Here is a 19095-nt window from a genome sequence, read left to right on the forward strand (position 1 = left end):
CAGCACTTTGGAAGGCCGAGTTGGGCGGATCACTTGAGTCAGGAGTTTGAGACCAGCCTGGCCAACATGGTGAAACCCTGTCTCTACTAAAAATACAAAAATTAGCCAGGCGTGGTGGCGCACGCCTGTAATCCCAGCTACTCCGGAGGCTGAGGCAGGAGAATCTCTTGATCCCAGGAGGCAGAGGTTGCAGTGAGCCAAGATTGCGCCATTGCACTCCAGCCTGGGTGACAAGAGTGAAACCCTGTCTCAAAAAAAAAAAAAAAAAAAGTGTTCTTGGTGTATGAGGATGTGCTCCTTCAGCTTTTTGGGCATAGAACTGTGTGTTGCCAGGGGCCAGTGATATCTGTGTACTTGGGCACATCAGGAGGGTGGAAGACTGTTCATCTCACGCAGATTTACTGAGGCTGTTCTGTGCCATGGAGCTGCAGCCTCTGGGGCTAACAGGGTGAAAAATGATTCCTCCCTCAGTCTGGTGGGGATTTTCTGTGGTTCTGTGCACCTTAGTGAGTCAGCGTTAACCAGGTTACAAGACTTTGTACAAGAACAGACTTTGTTCAAGTTTAACATCTTAGGGGTGTTGTACAAGTCTAAAGAACACCCTATCAATTAGAGCCTCAAACAGTAATTTCCCCACTTATCAGTGAGGAGTCCTTTTTTTTTTTTTTTTTGACGGAGTTTTGCTCTTGTTGCCCAGGCTGGAGTACAGTGGTGCGATCTTGGCTCACTGCAACCTCCGCCTCCTGGGTTCAAGCGATTCTCCTGCCTCAGCCTCCTGAGTAGCTGGAATTACAGGCACGGGCCACTGTGCCCAGCTAATTTTTTGCATTTTTAGTAGAGATGGGGTTTCATCAGGTTGGCCAGGCTGGTCTCGAACTCCTGACCTCAGGTGATCCACCCGCCTCTGCCTCCCAAAGTGCAGGGATTACAGGCGTGAGCCACTGCGCCGGCCGAGGAGTCAATTTTGACAGCCAGTGGCCAGGCTTGGTGGCTCATGTCTGTAATGGCAACACTTTGGGAGGCTGAGGCTGGAGGATCTCTTGAGCCCAGGAGTTCGAGACCAGCCTGGGCAACGTAGTGAGACCCCCCCATCTTGACAAAAAAGTAAAGAATTAGCCGGGCATGGTGGCACACGCACTTTGGTGGTCCCAGCACTTTAGGAGTGGTCCCAGCACTTTGAGAGGATCCCCTGAGGCCAGGAGGTCGAGGCTGCAATGCGCCAAGATCGCGCCACTGCACTCCAGCCTGGGACACAGACCGAAACTCTGTCTCAAAACAAACAAAGAAAAGCTTTTTTGACAGCTGGTGAGTTGGAGCCAAGTGTGAAGGTGCTAGAGCCCCTGCGCCGCATCCTTTCCTCTGCGACCTGTGACGAGTGACTGCAGGAATGTAGTCCACCTGGCGCCCTTACGGATTTAACAGGCGGGCTTCCGACCCCTTCCTGCGGCGCGACCACTGTTCCTCGCCTGTGGTCGAGGCGAGGAACCCAGAGGGGAAACTGAGGCTTGGGGGCGGTGCAGCACCGCCCTCCCCGAGCCAGGGCTTCCGCGCCTGCGCGCCTGCGCCGTGTCCGCGCTCGCCTTTGTCAATAAAGTTCGCGCGCGCCGGGAGCGGAAGCGGAAGCGGCGGGTCTCCATGGCGGTGGCGGCGGCAGCGGCGGCGGGACCCGTGTTCTGGAGACGACTGCTGGGCCTCCTGCCTGGCCGTCCAGGGCTGGCCGCGCTCCTGGGACGCCTGTCCGACCGCCTCGGCAGGAACCGGGACCGCCAGCGCAGGAGGTGAGAGAGGCGGCCGGGCTGAGAGTGTAGCCCTCGCGGCTGCGGCCCGGCCCCCCGGCGCTCAAACTCCCGGCCCCAGCGTCCTGGGCATCCGCAGCGAGTCCCTCTCCGGTTCCCGGGCCCATTTCTGTCTCCCGGGGCTCGGCGCCTGACCTATGTGCTTCTTCACTGGCCTTCTTGAGGGAGGGTGGGCGACTCGTGCTCCATTATCGGCCGGGTCCAGCCGGCGGGCCTCCTGCGCAGCCCGGCCAGTCCTTGCTCCCCGTCTACACCGTGCTTGTTGGCGAGCCCCGGCCACCGTGCACTTACACGTTAAAAGAGGGACTGTGTGTGCGTTCAGGGAGCTTCGGTCAAGCTCCAGAGGCTGTTTATATCATGGTTTCGGCCCCAGGATGTGAGTGTCGGAGAGTTCAGAGGGGTCTTTTCCTTAAGTAATCCTGGCTGTGAGTGAATCACCCTTGCTGGGATTTTGTGTATACAGCGTTTCTCACATCCTGCCAGAAAGAGCTGTGAAGCAATCCTTAGTAACACTCAGGCATGGGAAGAGGAGCCACTCGAAACACTTTTTACACATTTCAAAGGGCCTGTGTTCTGGAAAAGTACTGAAGTTATGTAAATGATGAAGTAGGCTTTGGAGCAATTTGTTCAGGCAGTGGTCTTTTAAAATAAACATTTGCCAAGAACATGCTGACCTGAGGCTTGCTAATATTAAAAAAAAAAGGGGGATAAATAATTCTTGGCCGGGTGTGGTGGCTCACGCCTGTAATTCCAGCACTTTGGGAGGCCGAGGCAGGTGGATCACCTGAGGTCAGGAGTTCAAGACCAGCCTGACCAACATGGTGAAACCCTGTCTCTACTAAAAATACAAAATTAGCTGGGCGTGGTGGTGCATGCCTGTAATCCCAGCTACTTGGGAGGCTGACCCTGAGGCAGGAGAATCGCTTGAACCCAGGAGGTGGAGTTTGCAGTGAGCCAAGATTGCCCCATTGCACTCCAGCCTAGGCAACAAGAGCAAAACTCTGTTTCAAAAAAAAAAAAAAAATTATCTTGTGTGCAAATAGTTTTCTTTTCTTTTCTTTTCTTTTTTTGTTTTTTGAGACAGAGTTTCACTCTCGTTGCCCAGACTGGAGTGCAATGGCGCGATCTTGGCTCACCTCAACCTCTGCCTCCCAGGTTCAAGCGATTCTCCTGCCTCAGCCTCTCGAGTAGCTGGGATTACAGACATAAGCCACCACGCCCGGCTAATTTTGTATTTTTAGTAGAGACAGGGTTTTTCCATGTTGATCAGGCTGGTCTCGAACTCCCAACCTCAGTTGATCCGCCTGCCTCGGCCTCCCAAAGTGCTGGGATTACAGGCGTGAGCCACCGTGCCCGGCTGCAAATAGATTTCTTAATTGAGTCTTACACTTGATCTTTAAAAAAAAAAAAATCTTAGAACTGCTTCCTTTAGTTGAGGTGGCATTGTGTTAAGATTTTCTATCTGTACCTGTACTCCTTGGGTGAGATTTGACCTCCTGGGGTCAGACATCTAGTACAGAGATCTGGGGTCCAGTCATGTGTACTGATTCCAGGTACAGAAAAGAGCTTGCTTCATGGTGATCTATGGTGGAAGATTTTCATCGAAAACTCAAGTTTGATTTAGGGGAATTTTTAGGTGATAGAAGCAGGGCAGGATGGCGCTCTTGGAAACCTGCTAAGTTTCACGTTGGTGAACCCAGCAGTACTGGGGCTGTAAAAGAAATGGCCTCTCCATTTTTTGCATTTTCATTTTTTCAGTGTTTGACAAAAGACCTGCTCATCTGGGTGGTGAAGTCAGATGACTTCTACATCCTGGCATCAAACCACTGAGATTTGGTTCACAGTTTCAAAAAAATGTTCTACCCTCTAAGACAAGATTTAGGTGACTTTGTCATTTCCCTCTATATGTTTAAACTATATGAAAAACACTTCATTATAAATCATTGTTCAACGTTGGAATTGATTACTAAAGGATGTTGGGGCAGTTGACACAAATATTTTAAAAAGAAATCTCTCATGAGTGTGCTTTTTTTTGTTTTTCTTTTTGTTTTTTTTTTTTTTTTGAGACAGAGTCTTGTTCTGTCGCTCAGGCTGGAATGCAGTGGTGTAATCTCGGCTCAGTGCCACCTCCACCTCCTGGGTTCAAGTGATTGTCCTGCCTCGGCCTCCAGAGTAGCTGGGTCTACGGACACATGCCACCACGCCTGGCTAATTTTTGTATCTTTAGTAGAGACAGGGTTTCACTATGTTGGCCAGGCTGGTCTCGATCTCCTGACCTTGTGACCCGCCCGCCTCGGCCTCCCAAAGTGCTGGGATTACAGGCGTGAGCCACTGCACCCAGCCACTTTTTTGTTTTTTGGTGGTGGGAGGGGCAGTGTGGCAGTGGAAATAGTCTAAATTGACTTTCTAAACTCTTTTTTTTGTAAATTGTATGAGTGGATGCAGTTTGCGTGCCTTCATCCTTCTTCATTAAGCTGAGAGAGATGATTGTTTCTCTGGGACAGCAGTTCAACCAGCAACTCAGTTTCTTGGGCATTAAGACAGAAGTTCTTGCTTTGTAATCCTCGGAAATAATGCCTATGGTAGGACTGAGGATAAATGCTTTGACCGGTATTGAGTGGTAGTGTAGGTTTCTGAGCCTTTCTTTGCCTTATTCGGTTTGCACTTTTTTTCTGATTTGTTGTGGCCTTGGTGTTCGAGTTATTCATGTTTGTTGTGGCTGGTACCCTTTATTGGCTGCTGACTTTCATTTCTTCTCCATTATTCAGTTGCACCTCCCAATTTCTCATTCCCCGAATGATGTGGTTTCTTGTAACTCGCTGATCATTGATTCATTGATAATAGTTCTGTGCAGTCATGAGCTTGAATTATTTTAGGTTTCAGGTTGTCGATCTGAGTCAGCTGTTGGAGGGCCAGTGAACCCTCGTGAGGGGACGTTCCTTTTACTGCCGCGGTTTCCTTTCAGGCATAGAGACAGCCACAGAGACAGAGAACTCTACTTAAAATTACTTCTATTAATGATTTAGAAGCACTGTCATTTCCTCTTAAGCTAGCATCTGACTCATTATCATTAGGGACTGCTGGATCCATTAATTTATTCATCATGTGTGTATTGAGCACTGCTGTGCTGTGCTAGGTACTCAGGAAGCAAAGATAAAGACACAGCCCCACCTCCAAGACGCTCAGACCCATCAACAATTAGAAGAAGTAGGTAGAAGCTCATGGCAGTACCTTGGAGAGGTCATGGAGGGCTTTCTGGTGCAGTGGCTGAGAGCTGTTTTGAAGGAGGGGTCGGAGTAGTTAGTCTCCGTGAAGAAGAGGGGGAGTGGATGTTCAAGATGCGATAGTGGCATTGACTGCAGCGAAAGGCAGTTCTGAGGGCCCACCAATACCGAAACCATTTCCAGGAGCTGACTAGGGGTACCAAGTAGGGGATGGAGGGAGGGAAGAAGAGGAGCTAGGAGCAAGCCAGTCTGGGCCGGAGACCCAGGAAGACAAGTTCTGAGATTCCATCTTTTGATTCTGGTTCAGCCTGAGATGGTGGGGGCTTTTATATGAAGTCAGGGGCAGTGGGAGCAGAAAAGAGGGCTGGGTGAGAATCAGTCTTTGATGGGGTGCATGGATGTTGGTACATTTCACGAAAACGGAGTAAAGAAGAGGCTCAGGTTTTGGGGATAATGGTAAAGTGCATTTGGGTCATGTTAATCAGTATCCAGGTTCCTCTAGGTGATGTGTTCAGTGTCCAGTTGACTGTGGCAGAACTGGAGCTCAGGAGAGGGAGACAGATGCTTCAGATAGGGTTTTTTTGAGTCATCCGGCTACACAGAATGGTCTTGTTACTTGGAGTAGATGAGACCAAGTGGGAAATGTATCATGAGAGCATTAGTTCCTAATCTTGAACTTGCCTACTATACAAGGAAATATTTATCTGTGGCTTACTTTTTTTCCTTTTTAAACTATTTTCAGTTTTAGCTATACATGCAGAATCATCTTTATGTTTGAAACTTTTTCACAATTCGAGGAGCTTGTGAGTGTGTGTGTTGGATGGGTTAGGGGTTCCTAACTTCTCTGAGTTATAAGAGGGGAACAGGTGTCCAGCAGATTATTTTCAATTAGATTTTGTTTCCTTTTTTTTTTTTTTTTTTTTTTTTGAGACGGAGTTTCACTCTTGTTGCCCAGGCTGAAGTGCTGCAACCTCTGCCTCCCGGCTTCAAGCCTTTCTCCTGCCTGAGCCTCTCGAGTAGCTGGGATTACAGGCATGTGCCACCACGCCCATCTAATTTTGTATTTTTAGTAGAGACGGGGTTTCTCCATGTTGGTCAGGCTGGTCTGGAACTCTTGACCTCAGGTGATCCGCCCGCCTCGGCCTCCCAAAGTGCTGGGATTATAGGGGTGAGCCACCACGCCTGGCCTAGATTTTCTTACATTGTAGTGGCAGGTCACTTGTTCAACATGTAAGTAGTTTTTACTCTGAGGGACCACCAGATTTCCAGAAGTTACGTTTCTTTGAACTTTGTGATGGGATTCAGTCTTCCTTACTCTTCAGAGTTTAGTATAACCATCTCTTGGTTTATTTGTAGCAGTATAATGGATGGGAAGGGCATATTTAGAATCAAAGCATAGTTTTCCCAAATAATTCAGATTTGATCTTGCAGTGAATTAAAAGATTTACAACAGACTGACTTTTCTCCATTGTAGCTTTAAGTGAATATTAATGTGAGTATCCCTGAGCATATTATAGTTGGTGATGAATTAGACTCAATCAGTTGTCTGCTGGTAGGCAAATAGAAACCAGCCTGGGATTAAAATGGTCTGAATGATAATCCCTTTGTAATAGCGTGATGTGATTTATGTAAACGGGTCAATTTTGAGGGGGCTAGGAGTCAGGCTGGCTGAAGCCCTTTGGAGTCATAGAACATGCGATTGGTTCTCGTCAGGTACTTTGATGTGCCTGGTGCATTTGGCCACCCAGGCTGTATTGTGGGTTATAAATATATTTTGGATTTCTGGCCCCCAATGTAATCGACTTCCTTTTGGCGAAGCCAAAGGGAGAGTCATCTAGTCAGCATGTAGCTGCATGCTGGCAGCCTGGGCCTCTCGTGCCGGACTTGTTATGGGAGTTCAGCAGGCCGTTGGTCTTTTGTAACCTACGGGAATCCACACTCATTTCCCTTACTCGGGGTTAGGTCTTGCATTAGTCAGGAAGGGCCGCCTGCTGCCAGGGTTGCAGGAAGTACGGTACCTTCTTGTAGTTTCTGGAGCCTTTCTCAGGAAGTGTTATGACTGTTGCTTTTTCTCATCAGTTCACTTTTTTACATTTAAATATTTGTGACTGAGGGGGTAGGGTGAGTTCTCAAAAAGTAGTTTCTGAAAATATTGCAATCCAGAGAGCTCAGTTTCTTTTAAAAACTTCTTTTTTCATGGTTTTATACAGATTTGGATGGGTTCCAGGCCACAGAGTCTGTACCGTGAATGTTACCTTACGGTTAAAGAAGGGCCCCCTGGACCTTCAGACCACGCCTCTGAGGGACACTGAATTACCGACCTGTGTTCGGTATGGAGAGCGCAACTTCTGCCCTGTTCAGTGAGGACAGCCCTCCAGCTTTACCATACTCTTTCATCAAAGTCCTACATACCCTGTTTTGAAAAAACCCCAAGAAGTTGGCCTGTTACATGTGTCCCATTGGTAGTGGGTGACAGTAAGTACTGCAGCTCTAGGGGGAAACACGTGTTCTCTGACACCGGGAGAAGATGTGGAAGGGATGTCTAAAGGTGCAGTGTAGACCACGGTGTAATTCCCTGGCGTTTGCCTGTCTTCAGTGGCATCCCTTCTCTGAGAAGTGGGAGCTCGGTAGGGCCTCCAGGCGCTGTTGACACGCACTGAGGAGAAAGGCGAGGCGTGCCAGTGTTTTCCATGAAGCAGAGCACGCGCAGCTGCAGAACGGTGAAGTGGAAAACCGTCTCCCCACAAAAGGGAGAAATGCCTTCTGTTTTCCCCAGGTTTCTTTCTTTCTTTCTTTCTTTTTTTTTCTGAGATGGAGTCTTGCTCTGTCGCCCAGGCTGGAGTGCAGTGGCGCAATCTCGGCTCACTGCGACCTCCGCCTCCTGGGTTCAAGCCATTTTCCTGCCTCAACCTCCCAAGTAGCTGGGATTGCAGGCGCCTGCTACCATGCCCGGCTAATTTTTGTATTTTTTTTTTTTTTTTTGAGTTGGAGTCTCGTACTTTCGCCCAGGCCAGAGTGCAGTGGTGTGATCTCGCCTCACTACAAGCTCTGCCTCCCGAGTTCATGCCATTCTCCTGCCTCAGCCTCCCAAGTAGCTGGGACTACAGGCGCCTGCCACCACACCCGGCTAATTTTTTGTATTTTTTAGTAGAGACGGGGTTTCACCGTGTTAGCTAGGATGGTCTTGATCTCCTGACCTCGTGATCCGCCCGCCTCGGCCTCCCAAAGTGTTGGGATTACAGGCGTGAGCCGCCGTGCCTAACCTAATTTTTGTATTTTTAGTAGAGACGGGGTTTCACTGTGTTGGCCAGGCTGGTCTTGAACTCCTGACCTCATGATCTGCCTGCTCGGCCTCTGAAAGTGCTGGGATTACAGCCGTGAGCCACTGCGCCCAGCCCCCAGGTTTCTTTTGTAAACAGGTGTGTTCCATAGCTTCTCAGCTGCTTCCTGCTCTCACTGTTTCAGTTTGGCTGATTATTGTGAGCTCAGTTCCCACTGAGGCCTCTCATGGGGGCAAGTGTGTGCAGGGCGCGTTGTCCTGCCTGGGGCTGCCTGGGTGGCTAAGCAGGCTTCCCTCTCCTTGCTTGGTGGTGGCCGCAGTCCTGGCTCACCGCTTCGTCAGAGCGGTTCAGATGTGGGTCTTCCTCAAGATGATGGGAAGAAACTTTCCTCCCCTCCCCAAGGCACCCTGCTGCCTTCTTTGGCCCTCTCTCGGTAGAGAGGACCTGTCTCCGTCTGGGGTCCTCAGCACTTAGGCCCAGCCCACTCCTCAGTTCAGGGAATTTGCCTGCAGATTCCACAGGAAGCCTTAAATCAGGTGGACTGAACCTTTCTCCGGAGTCAGGCTTCCTGGGGTGGTGGCTGGAGCCGGGCCACGGGCTGGTCCTCTGAGAAGATGCTGGTCTCATTTCACCTTTAGAATGGCAGGCTGAGGATTGTTTTGCATTGTCTGTCATTTGTTTTGGCTGTTGCTGAGGTTGGTGTGGTGATGTAGTACGGCTGGTTTGATTTTGAATGCTGGGGCACTGGTGCTAGGGGGTATCAGTGGCTCTTGCCCTGGTCCTATTCTCTAAACTTCTCCAATATTCCAGGGTAAAGGAGTGGCCTTCAGAGAGGCAAGGGTGGCAGAAGCTTATTATCTGACTCCCCAGCCCCCACCACTTCCTCCTTCCCATAACTAGAACTGGGCGCTAGATGGTGTCTAGAAAGAGATGATTCAGGGGAGCCCAGGTCTTGATGTGGAAATTGTGTGTGTACTGGTTTAGTTCTCTAAATGGTGAATGTGACATGTAACTAGGCTTTTTTGGTAAAATAACCACAGCCTCTGCTTCCTCACGTCTCTTGGGGCTTTGGGGTTGGGCCATGTGCTTTCTTGGTAAGTAAGCCTCCCTGGGATGGGGGAGTTGCTTGTGTAGGTGGTCAGCCCCTGGAGGCTGGGATTACTATGCAGTGGGGGCTGCTCTAGCACGGGGATAAACCTTTTCTGAGCAAATTCCCAGGAGTTACATTGTGGAAAGCCAGGAACTGACCCCCATGGGGTTCTGTCTAATGTGAAAGAAAAAAATAGGTCCCTGAGCACCGAGCAGTATAGTTTCAGAGCAGGAACTGGCTCCTTCTGTCCTGGCCGATGTGCAGCAGTTAGATTATTATTATTATTATTATTTTTTGAGACAGAGTCTCTCTCCGTCACTCAGCCTGGAGTGCAGTGGTGTGACCTCTGCAACCTCCACCTTCCAGGTTCAACCGATTCTCCTGACTCAGCCTCCTGAGTAGCTGGGACTATAGGTGTGCACCACCATGCCCAGCTAATTTTTGTATTTTTAGTAGAGATGGGGTTTTGCCATGTTGGCCAGGCTGGTCTCGATCTCCTGACCTCAGGTGATGTGACTGCGCAGGCCTCCCAAAATTTGGGATTACAGGTGAGAGCCACTGTGCCCAGCCTTTTTTTTTTTTGAGGCGGAGTTTTTCCTCTTGTTGCCCAGGCTGGTGCACAGTGGTGCGATCTGGGCTCACTGCAACCTCCGCCTCCCGGGTTGAAGTGATTCTCCTGCCTCAGCCTCCCGAGTAGCTGGGATTACAGGCATGTACCACCAGGAGCAGCTACTTTTGTATTTTTAGTAGAGACGGGGTTTCTCCATGTTGGTCAGGCTGGTCTTGAATTCCCGACCTCAGGTGATATGCCCGCCTTGGCCTCCCGAAGTGTTGGGATTACAGGTGTGAGCCATCGCGCCCAGCCTTTTTTTTTTTTTTTTTGAGGTGGAGTCTCACTCTGTCGCCCAGGCTGGGGTGCAGTGGCACAATCTTGACTCACTGCAGCTTCGAACGCCTGGGTTTAAGCAGTCTTCCTGCCTCAGCCTCCTTAGTAGCTGGGACTACAGGTGCACGCCACAATGCCTGGCTAACTTTTAATTTTTCTAGAGAGGGGGTTTCTCTATGTTGCCCAAGTTGGTCTCGATCTCCTGGCCTCAAGTCATCCTCCTGCCTCGGCCTCCTAAAGCACTGGGATTATAGGCACATGCTACCATGCCTGGCCATTCAGTTTTTTTGAGTGACACCAGTCCAGATGTGGTCTCCTTGGCGTATGTTGTCATTGTGGCGACCTGTGTAAAACACTCGGCTCCTTTTTTATGCACCTTCCTGTTTTGGGTATTTAAAATTGCCACTTGAAGGTTAAGTCTCCTCCATAATGTATCCATGAAACGTAGTTGGCTTTCAGCTCCTTTTCCTCTCTAACAAAAATAAACCTGTCAGTACACAGATTAAACAGGAAGCCAACATAAAAAAGCCTTCAAGAACTCTTGGCCTGAGGCCCTGGTGGAACATTCCCAGTGAGAGCTGCCTGGTAAGGAGGAGACCTGCCTAGGATAACCCCAGAGGCTCTGGGCTCATCAGCCCTGTACCTGCCAAAGTGGGTCTCTGCAGGTAGGACGGAGGTGATAGGTGAACCCTGACACCTGTGTAGGCTCTGTGTATGTGTGTTTTCTCTGGACTATTGAGGCCCTCTTGGGTTTTTCTGCTGAAAGTGGTCTTGTTCCTGTTTATTTCTTTCTGCACTTGACCTCTAGGGTCACGCGATTGTCCCACCTCAGCCTCCTGAGTAGCTGGGACTACAGGCACGTGCCTCCACACCTGGCTAATTTTTTTTTTTAAATTTTTTGTAGAGACAGGGTCTTGCTGTGTTGCCTAGGCTGGTCCGGAGCTCCTGGTGTCAAGCGATTGTCCTGCCTTAGACTCCAGAGTGCTGGGATTACAAGTGTGAGCCACTGCACCCAGCCCAGTTTCTTCTGCTTACGTCCCTTCACACTTCCTGCCTGAAACATCCTCCCCTCTGAGTTCCTTGTTTGAATCCTACCGGCTTTTTGAGGCCACTGGGGGAGAATGCTGCAGACCCTTCCCAGTAGCCCAGGCATCACCAGCTCCCCTTTTTGATGCCTTGAAGCACATGCACTGTCTATTTGGACATTGATTTAATTTTAGCATCTTTTCTTGTGTTCTTAGATGATGTCAGGTATGTAAGTCTGTGAGGCTACCAAGGTTGTGGGAGGCAGAGACTGCCTGGGTCAGGTATGTAAGTCTGTGAGGCTACCAAGGTTGTGGGAGGCAGAGACTGCCTGGTTCTTCATTTGTACCCTCCATGGTATGTCATGTGTGCTCACCTGATGGCTTTGTTGGGGGTTAAGTTGAACTTGCCCTCTCCTGGGTTGCTATGTGCCAAGGAGTGTTTCCTCTTCTTCCTTTTTTTTTTTTTTTTTTTTTTTTGCCGGGGGACAGGGTCTTCCTCTCTCACTCAGGTTGGAGTGCAATGGTGTGATCTTGGCTCACTGCAACCTCTGGCGCCCAGGTTCAAGCAGTTCTGCCTCAGCCAAAAATTAGATGGAGTATCGCTCTGTTGCCCAGGCTGGAGTGCAGCGGTGGGATCTCAGCTCACTGCAACCTCCGCCTCCCAGTTTGAGTAATTCTTCTGCCTCAGCCTCCTGAGTAGCTGGGACTACAGGTGTGTGCGCCACCATGCCCGGCTGATTTTTGTATTTTTAGAGAGACAGGGTTTCACCATATTGGCCAGGCTGTTCTCGAACTCCTAACCTCATGATCCGCCCGCCTTGGCCTCCCAAAGTGCTGAGATTACAAGCATGAGCCACCACGCCGGGCCCAATTTTTGTATTTTTAGTAGAGGTGGGGTTTCACCGTGTTGGTCAGGCTGGTCTTGGACTCCTGACCTCAGGTGATCCACTTGCCTCGGCCTCCCAAAGTACTGGAATTATAGGCGTGAGCCACCGCGCCCGGCCCCTTTTTTTTTTCTTTGAGACGAAGTCTCTGTCACTCAGGCTGGCATGCAGTGGTGCGATCTTGGCTCACTGCAACCTCCGCCTCCTGGGTTCAAGCAATTCTCCTGCTTCAGGCTCCCAAGTAGCTGGGATTACAGGCATGTGCCACCACACCCAACTAATTTTTTTGTGTTTTTAGTAGAGACGGGGTTTCACCATATTGGCCAGGCTGGTTTTGAACTCCTGACCTCAAGTTTTCTGCCCGCCTTGGCCTCCCAAAGTGCTAGGATTATAGGCATGAGCCACCGTGCTGTGCTGCGGCTCTCAGCTTCTTTGAAGGCTGTGTGTGGACTGACCACATGACCTGGAGCAGTACAGCTGGCACCTGATTTTTGGATGGTCTGAGAGATGGCAGAAGTACTGTGAGGCAGGGGAGACATCGATTTTCTGCTGCTGTTGCCTGTTCCCCCGCCCACCCCACAGACCATGTTTCATTAGTGAATAGGAGACTCTAGCCCCTTGGGGCCTCGGGTTGATGGATCGCTGTGCACCTTTCCCATTGTCCGGTGGTTTCTGCTGCACTGAAGGGTCCTTCGCTCTCCTCTCTTGAGCTTTGCAGGAGGGTGGCCCAGGATTTGGAAAACCCAGGCAGCGAGCCCTGCGTTACACATCTAGGCCCTTCATATGCAAGCTGATGCCTGTGAGTGTCATCACCCCCTCTAGAGACAGTGGGGGAGAACAGCTGTTTCCCACCTCTGCACTGGGTGGCCACGGCCAGTCGCAGACTTCCAGGATCCACAGAGCCAGCACCTTCTGCTGTTGACTAAGGTTTTCTTGGCAGTGAATCGGCAGTGACAGACCGGTGGGCTTTCTGGGAAGCGCAGCTGTGGGCCATCTGGTGTCTGTGTAGGGACATTTACGAAGCCTGGGAAGATTGAGGGTTTTATCATGAAGCAAGGGAGTGAAATCATCTTCCTGGAATTTGTGGCCATTCAGGCCTTGGGATGTTTGAGCATCCTCTCCCCCACGTTCCTCTTGAGGTCACACACTGAAGAGGATTTTCCTGCTGCTGTTTGCAGGACTAGGATTCATAGTAGGTCAGGTTTGTGTGGGGCTCTGGGTGTGCAGTCCCTCCACCCCCGTCTCCCGCAGGTTTTTAGTCATTGAGCGGCAGAAATGAAGTTCTGTGGGCAGAAATGCATCTCCTTCAGCCTTGGCCTCAGTGGAGTGTGGAGTCCACCGGGGTGCAGCTTTATGTGGTCGAGCTAACACTGGCCAGAGATGGTGTGTGACCCCACCAAATAGGATGTATCTGATGGTGAAGGAGTATGGCTCATCATCACTCTTTTTTTTTTTTTCTTTGAGATGGAGTCTCGCTCTGTCGCCCAGCTGGAGTGCAGTGGCACCATCTCAGCTCACTGCAACCTCCGCCTCCCAGGTTTAAGCGATTCTCCTGCCCCAGGCTCCTGAGTAGCTGGGATAACAGGCGTCTGCATCATGCCTGGCTAATTTTTTTGTATTTTTATTTTTAGTAGAGATGGGGTTTCACCATGTTGGGTAGGCTGATCTTGAACTACTGACCTCAGGTAATCTGCCCGCCTCGGCCTCCCAAAGTGGTGGGATTACAGGCGTGAGCCACCTTGCCCGGCCACAGTTCATCATCACTCTTGAGAGGAGCTCATTTTCTCCCGTCTCTCCCTGCTCCAGCTTTTCTTTCCGAGTCTGATTTTGATTGATTGAGACAGGGTCTCGCTGTGCCACCCAGGCTGGAATGCAATGGCATGATCATAGCTGGGAGAACAGCCTTGAACTCTTGGGCTCAGGAGATCCTCCTGCCTCAGCCTCTTGAGTAGCTGGGACTACAGGTTTGTGCTACCATGCCCAGGTAACTTTTTTTTGAGACAGAGTCTCGTTCTGTCACCCGGGCTGGGGTGCAGTGGTGCGATCTCGGCTCACTGCAACCTCCACCTCCCTGGTTCAAGCAGTTCTCCTGCCTTAGCCTCCCAAGTAGCTGGGACTACAGTCACATACTGCCACGCCCGGCTAATTTTTATATTTTTAGTAGAGATGGGGTTTCACCATATTGGTCAGGCTAGTCTCGAACACCTGACCTTAGGTTATCTACCTGCCTCGGCCTCCCAAAGTGCTGGGATTACAGGTGTGAGCCACAGTGCGCCCAGCCTGCCCAGCTAATTTTAAACAATTTTTTGTAGACACTGGGTCCTGCTGTATTGCTCAGGCTGGTCCTAAGCTCCTGGACTCAAGCAGTCGTCCTGCCTCGGCCTCCCAAAGTGCTGGGATTATAGGCCTCAGCCACCATGCTCGGCATAAGTTGGATTTTTAAAGAGAAAAGTTTCTTTTTCTGGGTGCTTCCTTGAATAGAAATCTTGTTTATCTCATGAGTCATAAAGCGGGGCGTCTGGGCTGTAATCATCAGACTTCTGCCAGACTTACCCTTCTGCTAGGTGTGTTTTAGTGGTGGCTGCAGGCAAATATTTTTGAGGTAGATTCATTAGAAGGTTGCCGTGTGGTAGCTAACCATGTGGTAACTTTTATGAGTTTACTTGTGGTTGCTCTAAATTTGGTTCCTGAGTTGTTTGGAATTAAAGTTTGGGATTTATCTATAGGTATTGACACTTATCAAGTTGCTCAGTTAGTAGGCTCTTCAAGGAATAAGAGGAAAGGGGGCTGAAGGAAAAATCCTTTAGCAGAGCTTGAGTTGGGCTCACTTTTTAAAATGTTCTAGGAAATCTCACATTCATAACACAAGCAACACACCCATCTCCCAGCCCCTCTTCACCCCCCCAGTAACTGAGGGGGTCTTCTGCAGAAGTATTTGAGGTGTGACCCAGTTGCATATTTCTTTAACCAGGTCACCATGGCTGTTATTGGCTCCCTTGCTGTCCCCAGCTGTTCCCCAGGTCACCTCCCCACCTTGCTGCCTGTGTCCAGAAGGCGTGCACCGGTTCCAGTGGATCAGAAACCTGGTTCCAGAATTTGGAGTCTCCAGTTCTCATGTCAGGGTGCTTTCTTCCCCGGCAGAGTTTTTTGAGCTCATGAAGGTAAGTGGTATCTAAAGGAAAGAAGTTTGAGTTAGAGCTTTTGGGGATCAGGTTGGTGAGTCCTGAGTGCTTTCTAGTCTAGAAACTTTTGATAGCTGCTCAAGCTTATTCCTTCTGGGTTTTACCTGTCAGGTTTCAGCTTCATAGATGGTTGAGCTGAACCACAGTCAGAAACTTGCCTGTGGGGCCAGTGTCTCAGGTGGAGAAGCTCTGAGAAGGCAACAATGAGGACAAGGACCTAGACCTTATTTTTATTTACTTATTTTGTTATTTTTGAGAAGGGGTCTCACTGTGTTACCCAGATGGGTCTTGAACCACTGGGCTCAAGTCATCCTCCTGCCTCGGCCTCCCAAAGTACTGGCCACCGTGTGCGGCCACAGGCCTAGACTTCGATTCTTTTTTTTTTTTTTTTTTTGAGACGGAGTCTCGCTCTGTCGCCCAGGCTAGAGTGCAGTGGCTCAATCTCGGCTCACTGCAAGCTCCGCTTCTCGGGTTCATGCCATTCTCCTGCCTCAGCCTCCTGCGTAGCTGGGACTACAGGCGCCCGCCACCACGCCCATCTAATTTTTTGTATTTTTAGTAAAGACGGGGTTTCACCGTGTTAGCTAGGATGGTCTCGATCTCCTGACCTCGTGATCCACCCGCCTTGGCCTCCCAAAGTGGTGGGATTACAGGCATGAGCCACCGCGCCTGGCCTAGACTTTGATTCTTATGGGTGCACTGATTCCTTTTCTTCCATGGTGAAGTTGTGGACCACGAGAAGGGAGGTTGGTGAGGACTGAGGACCCGTGGGCCACATGGGTATGTCCTTGCTAAAGGTGACAGGTGAGGAGGGCATCTTTATCTAGTCTGTGTATGATGGACCCTTAACCCGGGAATCATCTCCAAACACAGTAGTGTTATCTTGGTAGATGTAGTAGGAAGTAAAAACTCGTGGGTGCGATTTGATATGCATGAAGAGGCCTTTCAAAGTAACTGGGAATCTAGACATCCTGGGTCTAAGGCTTGTAGTCTTGGTTCTTTAGGGACTCTGTCTTAAGTGTGTGTCTTTCCTCTCCTGGTAGTGATGTAAGTTTTGCATTTGGGGGGTTCAGCTTTCAACATGTTACTCAGGTTTACATGCCACGTCTGGTTATTCTGGTTAAACTGCTAATTGGAATGAAGTAATTCAACGCTAATTTTTAACAGCATGAACTCTGAGTTTGTATTAGCAATGATATTAGAATGAAGGTCTAGGCCAGGCACGGTGGCTCACGCCTGTAATCCCAGCACTTTGGGAGGCTGAGGCCGGTGGATCACGTGAGGTCAGGAGTTCGAGAACAGCCTCGTCAACATGGTGAAACCCTGTCTCTACCAAAAATACAGAAGGGTGGCACACACCTGTGGTCCTAGCTAGTCGGGAGGCTGAGGCAGGAGAATTCGCTTGAACCCGGGAGGTGGAGGTTGCAGTAAGCCAAGATCGCGCCATGGCACTCCAGCCTGGCCAACAGAGCGAGACTCCGTCTCAAAAAAAAAAAAAAAGAATGAAGGTCTGATGGGGCCAGGCAAGCAGGCAGAATGCTGAGAGACAATAGGAAATCTAGGTAGAGACTCACCTTTCACCTTTGTGCAGAAAATGAACTCTCACTCATTTGAGTGCCTGCCCATTTTCTCTCCTTTTGCGCTTTTGTTCTGTTTGTTGATCCACACACAGCTTGGCTGGCTCATTCAGAATGCATTCTGTGTGTGCACACAGGTGTGTCCTTTTGTTCTCCCCTCTCACCTGCCTCCCTGCTCTGCTCACCTGTCTTGGGCATCCTTGTTTGTACCGAATGATGCTGCAACTGTTGGCTCTTTGCTCCTACTTGATTTTCTCCTTGGCTTGAAGAAACAGGTTTTTCTTTTCTTTTCTTTTCTTTAAGACGGAGTTTCGCTCATTGCCCAGGCTGGAGTGCAATGGCACGGTCTCGTCTCATCACAACCTCTGCCTCCTGGGTTCAAGTGATTCTCCTGCCTCAGCCTCCTTAGTAGCTGGGATTACAGGCGTGCACCACCATGCCTGGCTAATTTTATATTTTTAGTAGAGACAGGGTTTCTCCATGTTGGTCAGGCTGGTCTCGAACTCCCGACCTCAGGTGATCTGCCTACCTTGGCCTCCCAAAGTGCTGGGATTGCAGGCATTAGCCACCGTGCCCAGCCTGAAGAAACAGGTTTTTCAAAGGCAGTTTTCTCTGTCCTAATCAACTCTGGGAGGATGACTGACTGTCTCCACATAGTGATCCCCTGGCCAGGAGGTTGGGCCCTGCCTGAGGAGGGTGGGCCTGCAGAGAGCAGGAAGGGGCAGAGAGGCTTGCCTCAGCAGGCCGAGAAGACGCCAGGGCCTCCTTTCCCTGCCGTCTGGGCTGAAGCGTGGGCAGATTCTCCTGGTTTGTGTCACACCGAGTAGCACGTGTTTCTTCCCAGGGTGCACAGCGAGAAGGGAGGACAGTGCTGGTTTCTGCCTGGTCCCCGTGCCTTCATTATCGCTGTGGGGCCTGGTGTCCTGTAGTAAACAGTCAGATATGCTTTGGTTGCCTGAACTAAATTGTCTTATGCCTTATTTATTTTTTCCCTTTCTTTATAATCATCACCCCCACAAACATCTATTTTAATTGGTAACAAAACAAAGGAAATAGCAACCTTGGGAAGCTGCTTTGTTTTTTCCTTGTCCGGAAGGCTTTCCTAGTGATTGTTCATGTTTCTGTCTAGGCAAGTTGCCTGTCTTCCCGTGTTGACGATGCAGGATGGGCTGTGATGTTCCTTCTGATAGGGAAGCAGGTAGATGTGAAGCTGCCTCCCTCTCACCTGGGTCTCCTGTGTATCTTTTGGAGGTTTGACCTATGGTAGCACTGCCATTCTTTGTACCCCTGCCTCCTTCTCTGGGGTGGGGCTGCTAGGGAGAGGCCCCTGGCTGTTAGGACTGATGTGGGGTATCATCTTGGGGCACTGGTGTGTTCTGCTCATGTGTCTGTATTCCTGTCCGTCTACGTTTCAAGAGTGATTCGTGCTCAGTATGGACATTGGAAACTGTGCAGATGGGTAGAAGGTAAAGAAGGCAGGTTTGAGACAGAATCTTGCTCCATTGCCCAGGCTGGAGTGCGGTGGTGTGATCACAGCTCATTGCAACCTCTGCCTCCTGGGTTCAAGTGATTCTTCTGCCTCAGCCTCCCAAGTAGCTGGGATTACAGGCATGCGCCACCATGGCCTGGCTAATCTTTATGTTTTTAGTAGAGACAGGGTTTCGCCATGTTGGCCAGGCTGGTCTCGAACTTCTGGCTTCACATGATCTGCCTGCCTCGGCCTCCCGAAGTGCTGGGATTAATAGGCGTGAGCCACTACACCCAGCCTTCCTTCATTCTTCTTAATGGCCGTGTTGCATTTTATAGTTGGCCTAAACTGAGCTTTACTTTGCAGGCTGAGTATTTTCATTTAGGATTGTGGGACCTTATTTGAGAGGTTACCATACACGTTTCGAGCTTGCTTTAAATATTAATTGGTGAAGACATAGGATAGTTCAGCTTGGAGTGGGATTTGCCTCCCAGGTCAAAGCGTTCTGTTTTCTTAGTGAACCGTGAAAATGATGAATTTGAATTTTGAATTTTTCTCCTCTCTCAGGGGCAGATAAGAGTAGCCAAGAGGCGGGTCGTGATGGCATCCCTCTACCTGGGGACAGGTCCTTTGGAACAGGAGCTGGTAAGGTTTGTGGGGAGATGGTCGTGGCAGCAATAGT

General features: G+C 50.0%; 1 protein-coding gene across 10 annotated transcripts in view; it reads left to right on the plus strand.

Annotated features, from left to right (window-relative positions):
• Positions 1–1612: 1612 nt before the first annotated feature.
• Positions 1613–19095, plus strand: part of PGS1 (phosphatidylglycerophosphate synthase 1) — a 45613-nt gene continuing 28130 nt past the window's right edge. For 6 of the 10 annotated variants that reach the window (XR_008494974.2, XM_063656560.1, XM_063656559.1 and 3 more), the window contains exons 1-4: positions 1614–1778; positions 15158–15347; positions 18075–18143; positions 18981–19058. Coding sequence is in view for 8 of the 10 variants with exons in the window: in XM_063656560.1 (XP_063512630.1) it covers positions 1636–1778; positions 15158–15347; positions 18075–18143; positions 18981–19058 (480 nt within the window). In the remaining 2 variants the exon portion in view is untranslated. Of the gene's footprint in view, positions 1779–15157; positions 15348–18074; positions 18144–18980; positions 19059–19095 lie in introns of all 10 variants that reach the window. The other 4 variants (XR_010124704.1, XM_063656561.1, XM_054456692.2 and 1 more) reach the window with 3 other exon arrangements.

This window comes from Pongo pygmaeus, chromosome 19, assembly GCF_028885625.2.
Source record: "Pongo pygmaeus isolate AG05252 chromosome 19, NHGRI_mPonPyg2-v2.0_pri, whole genome shotgun sequence".
Taxonomy (NCBI): Eukaryota; Metazoa; Chordata; class Mammalia; order Primates; family Hominidae; genus Pongo; species Pongo pygmaeus.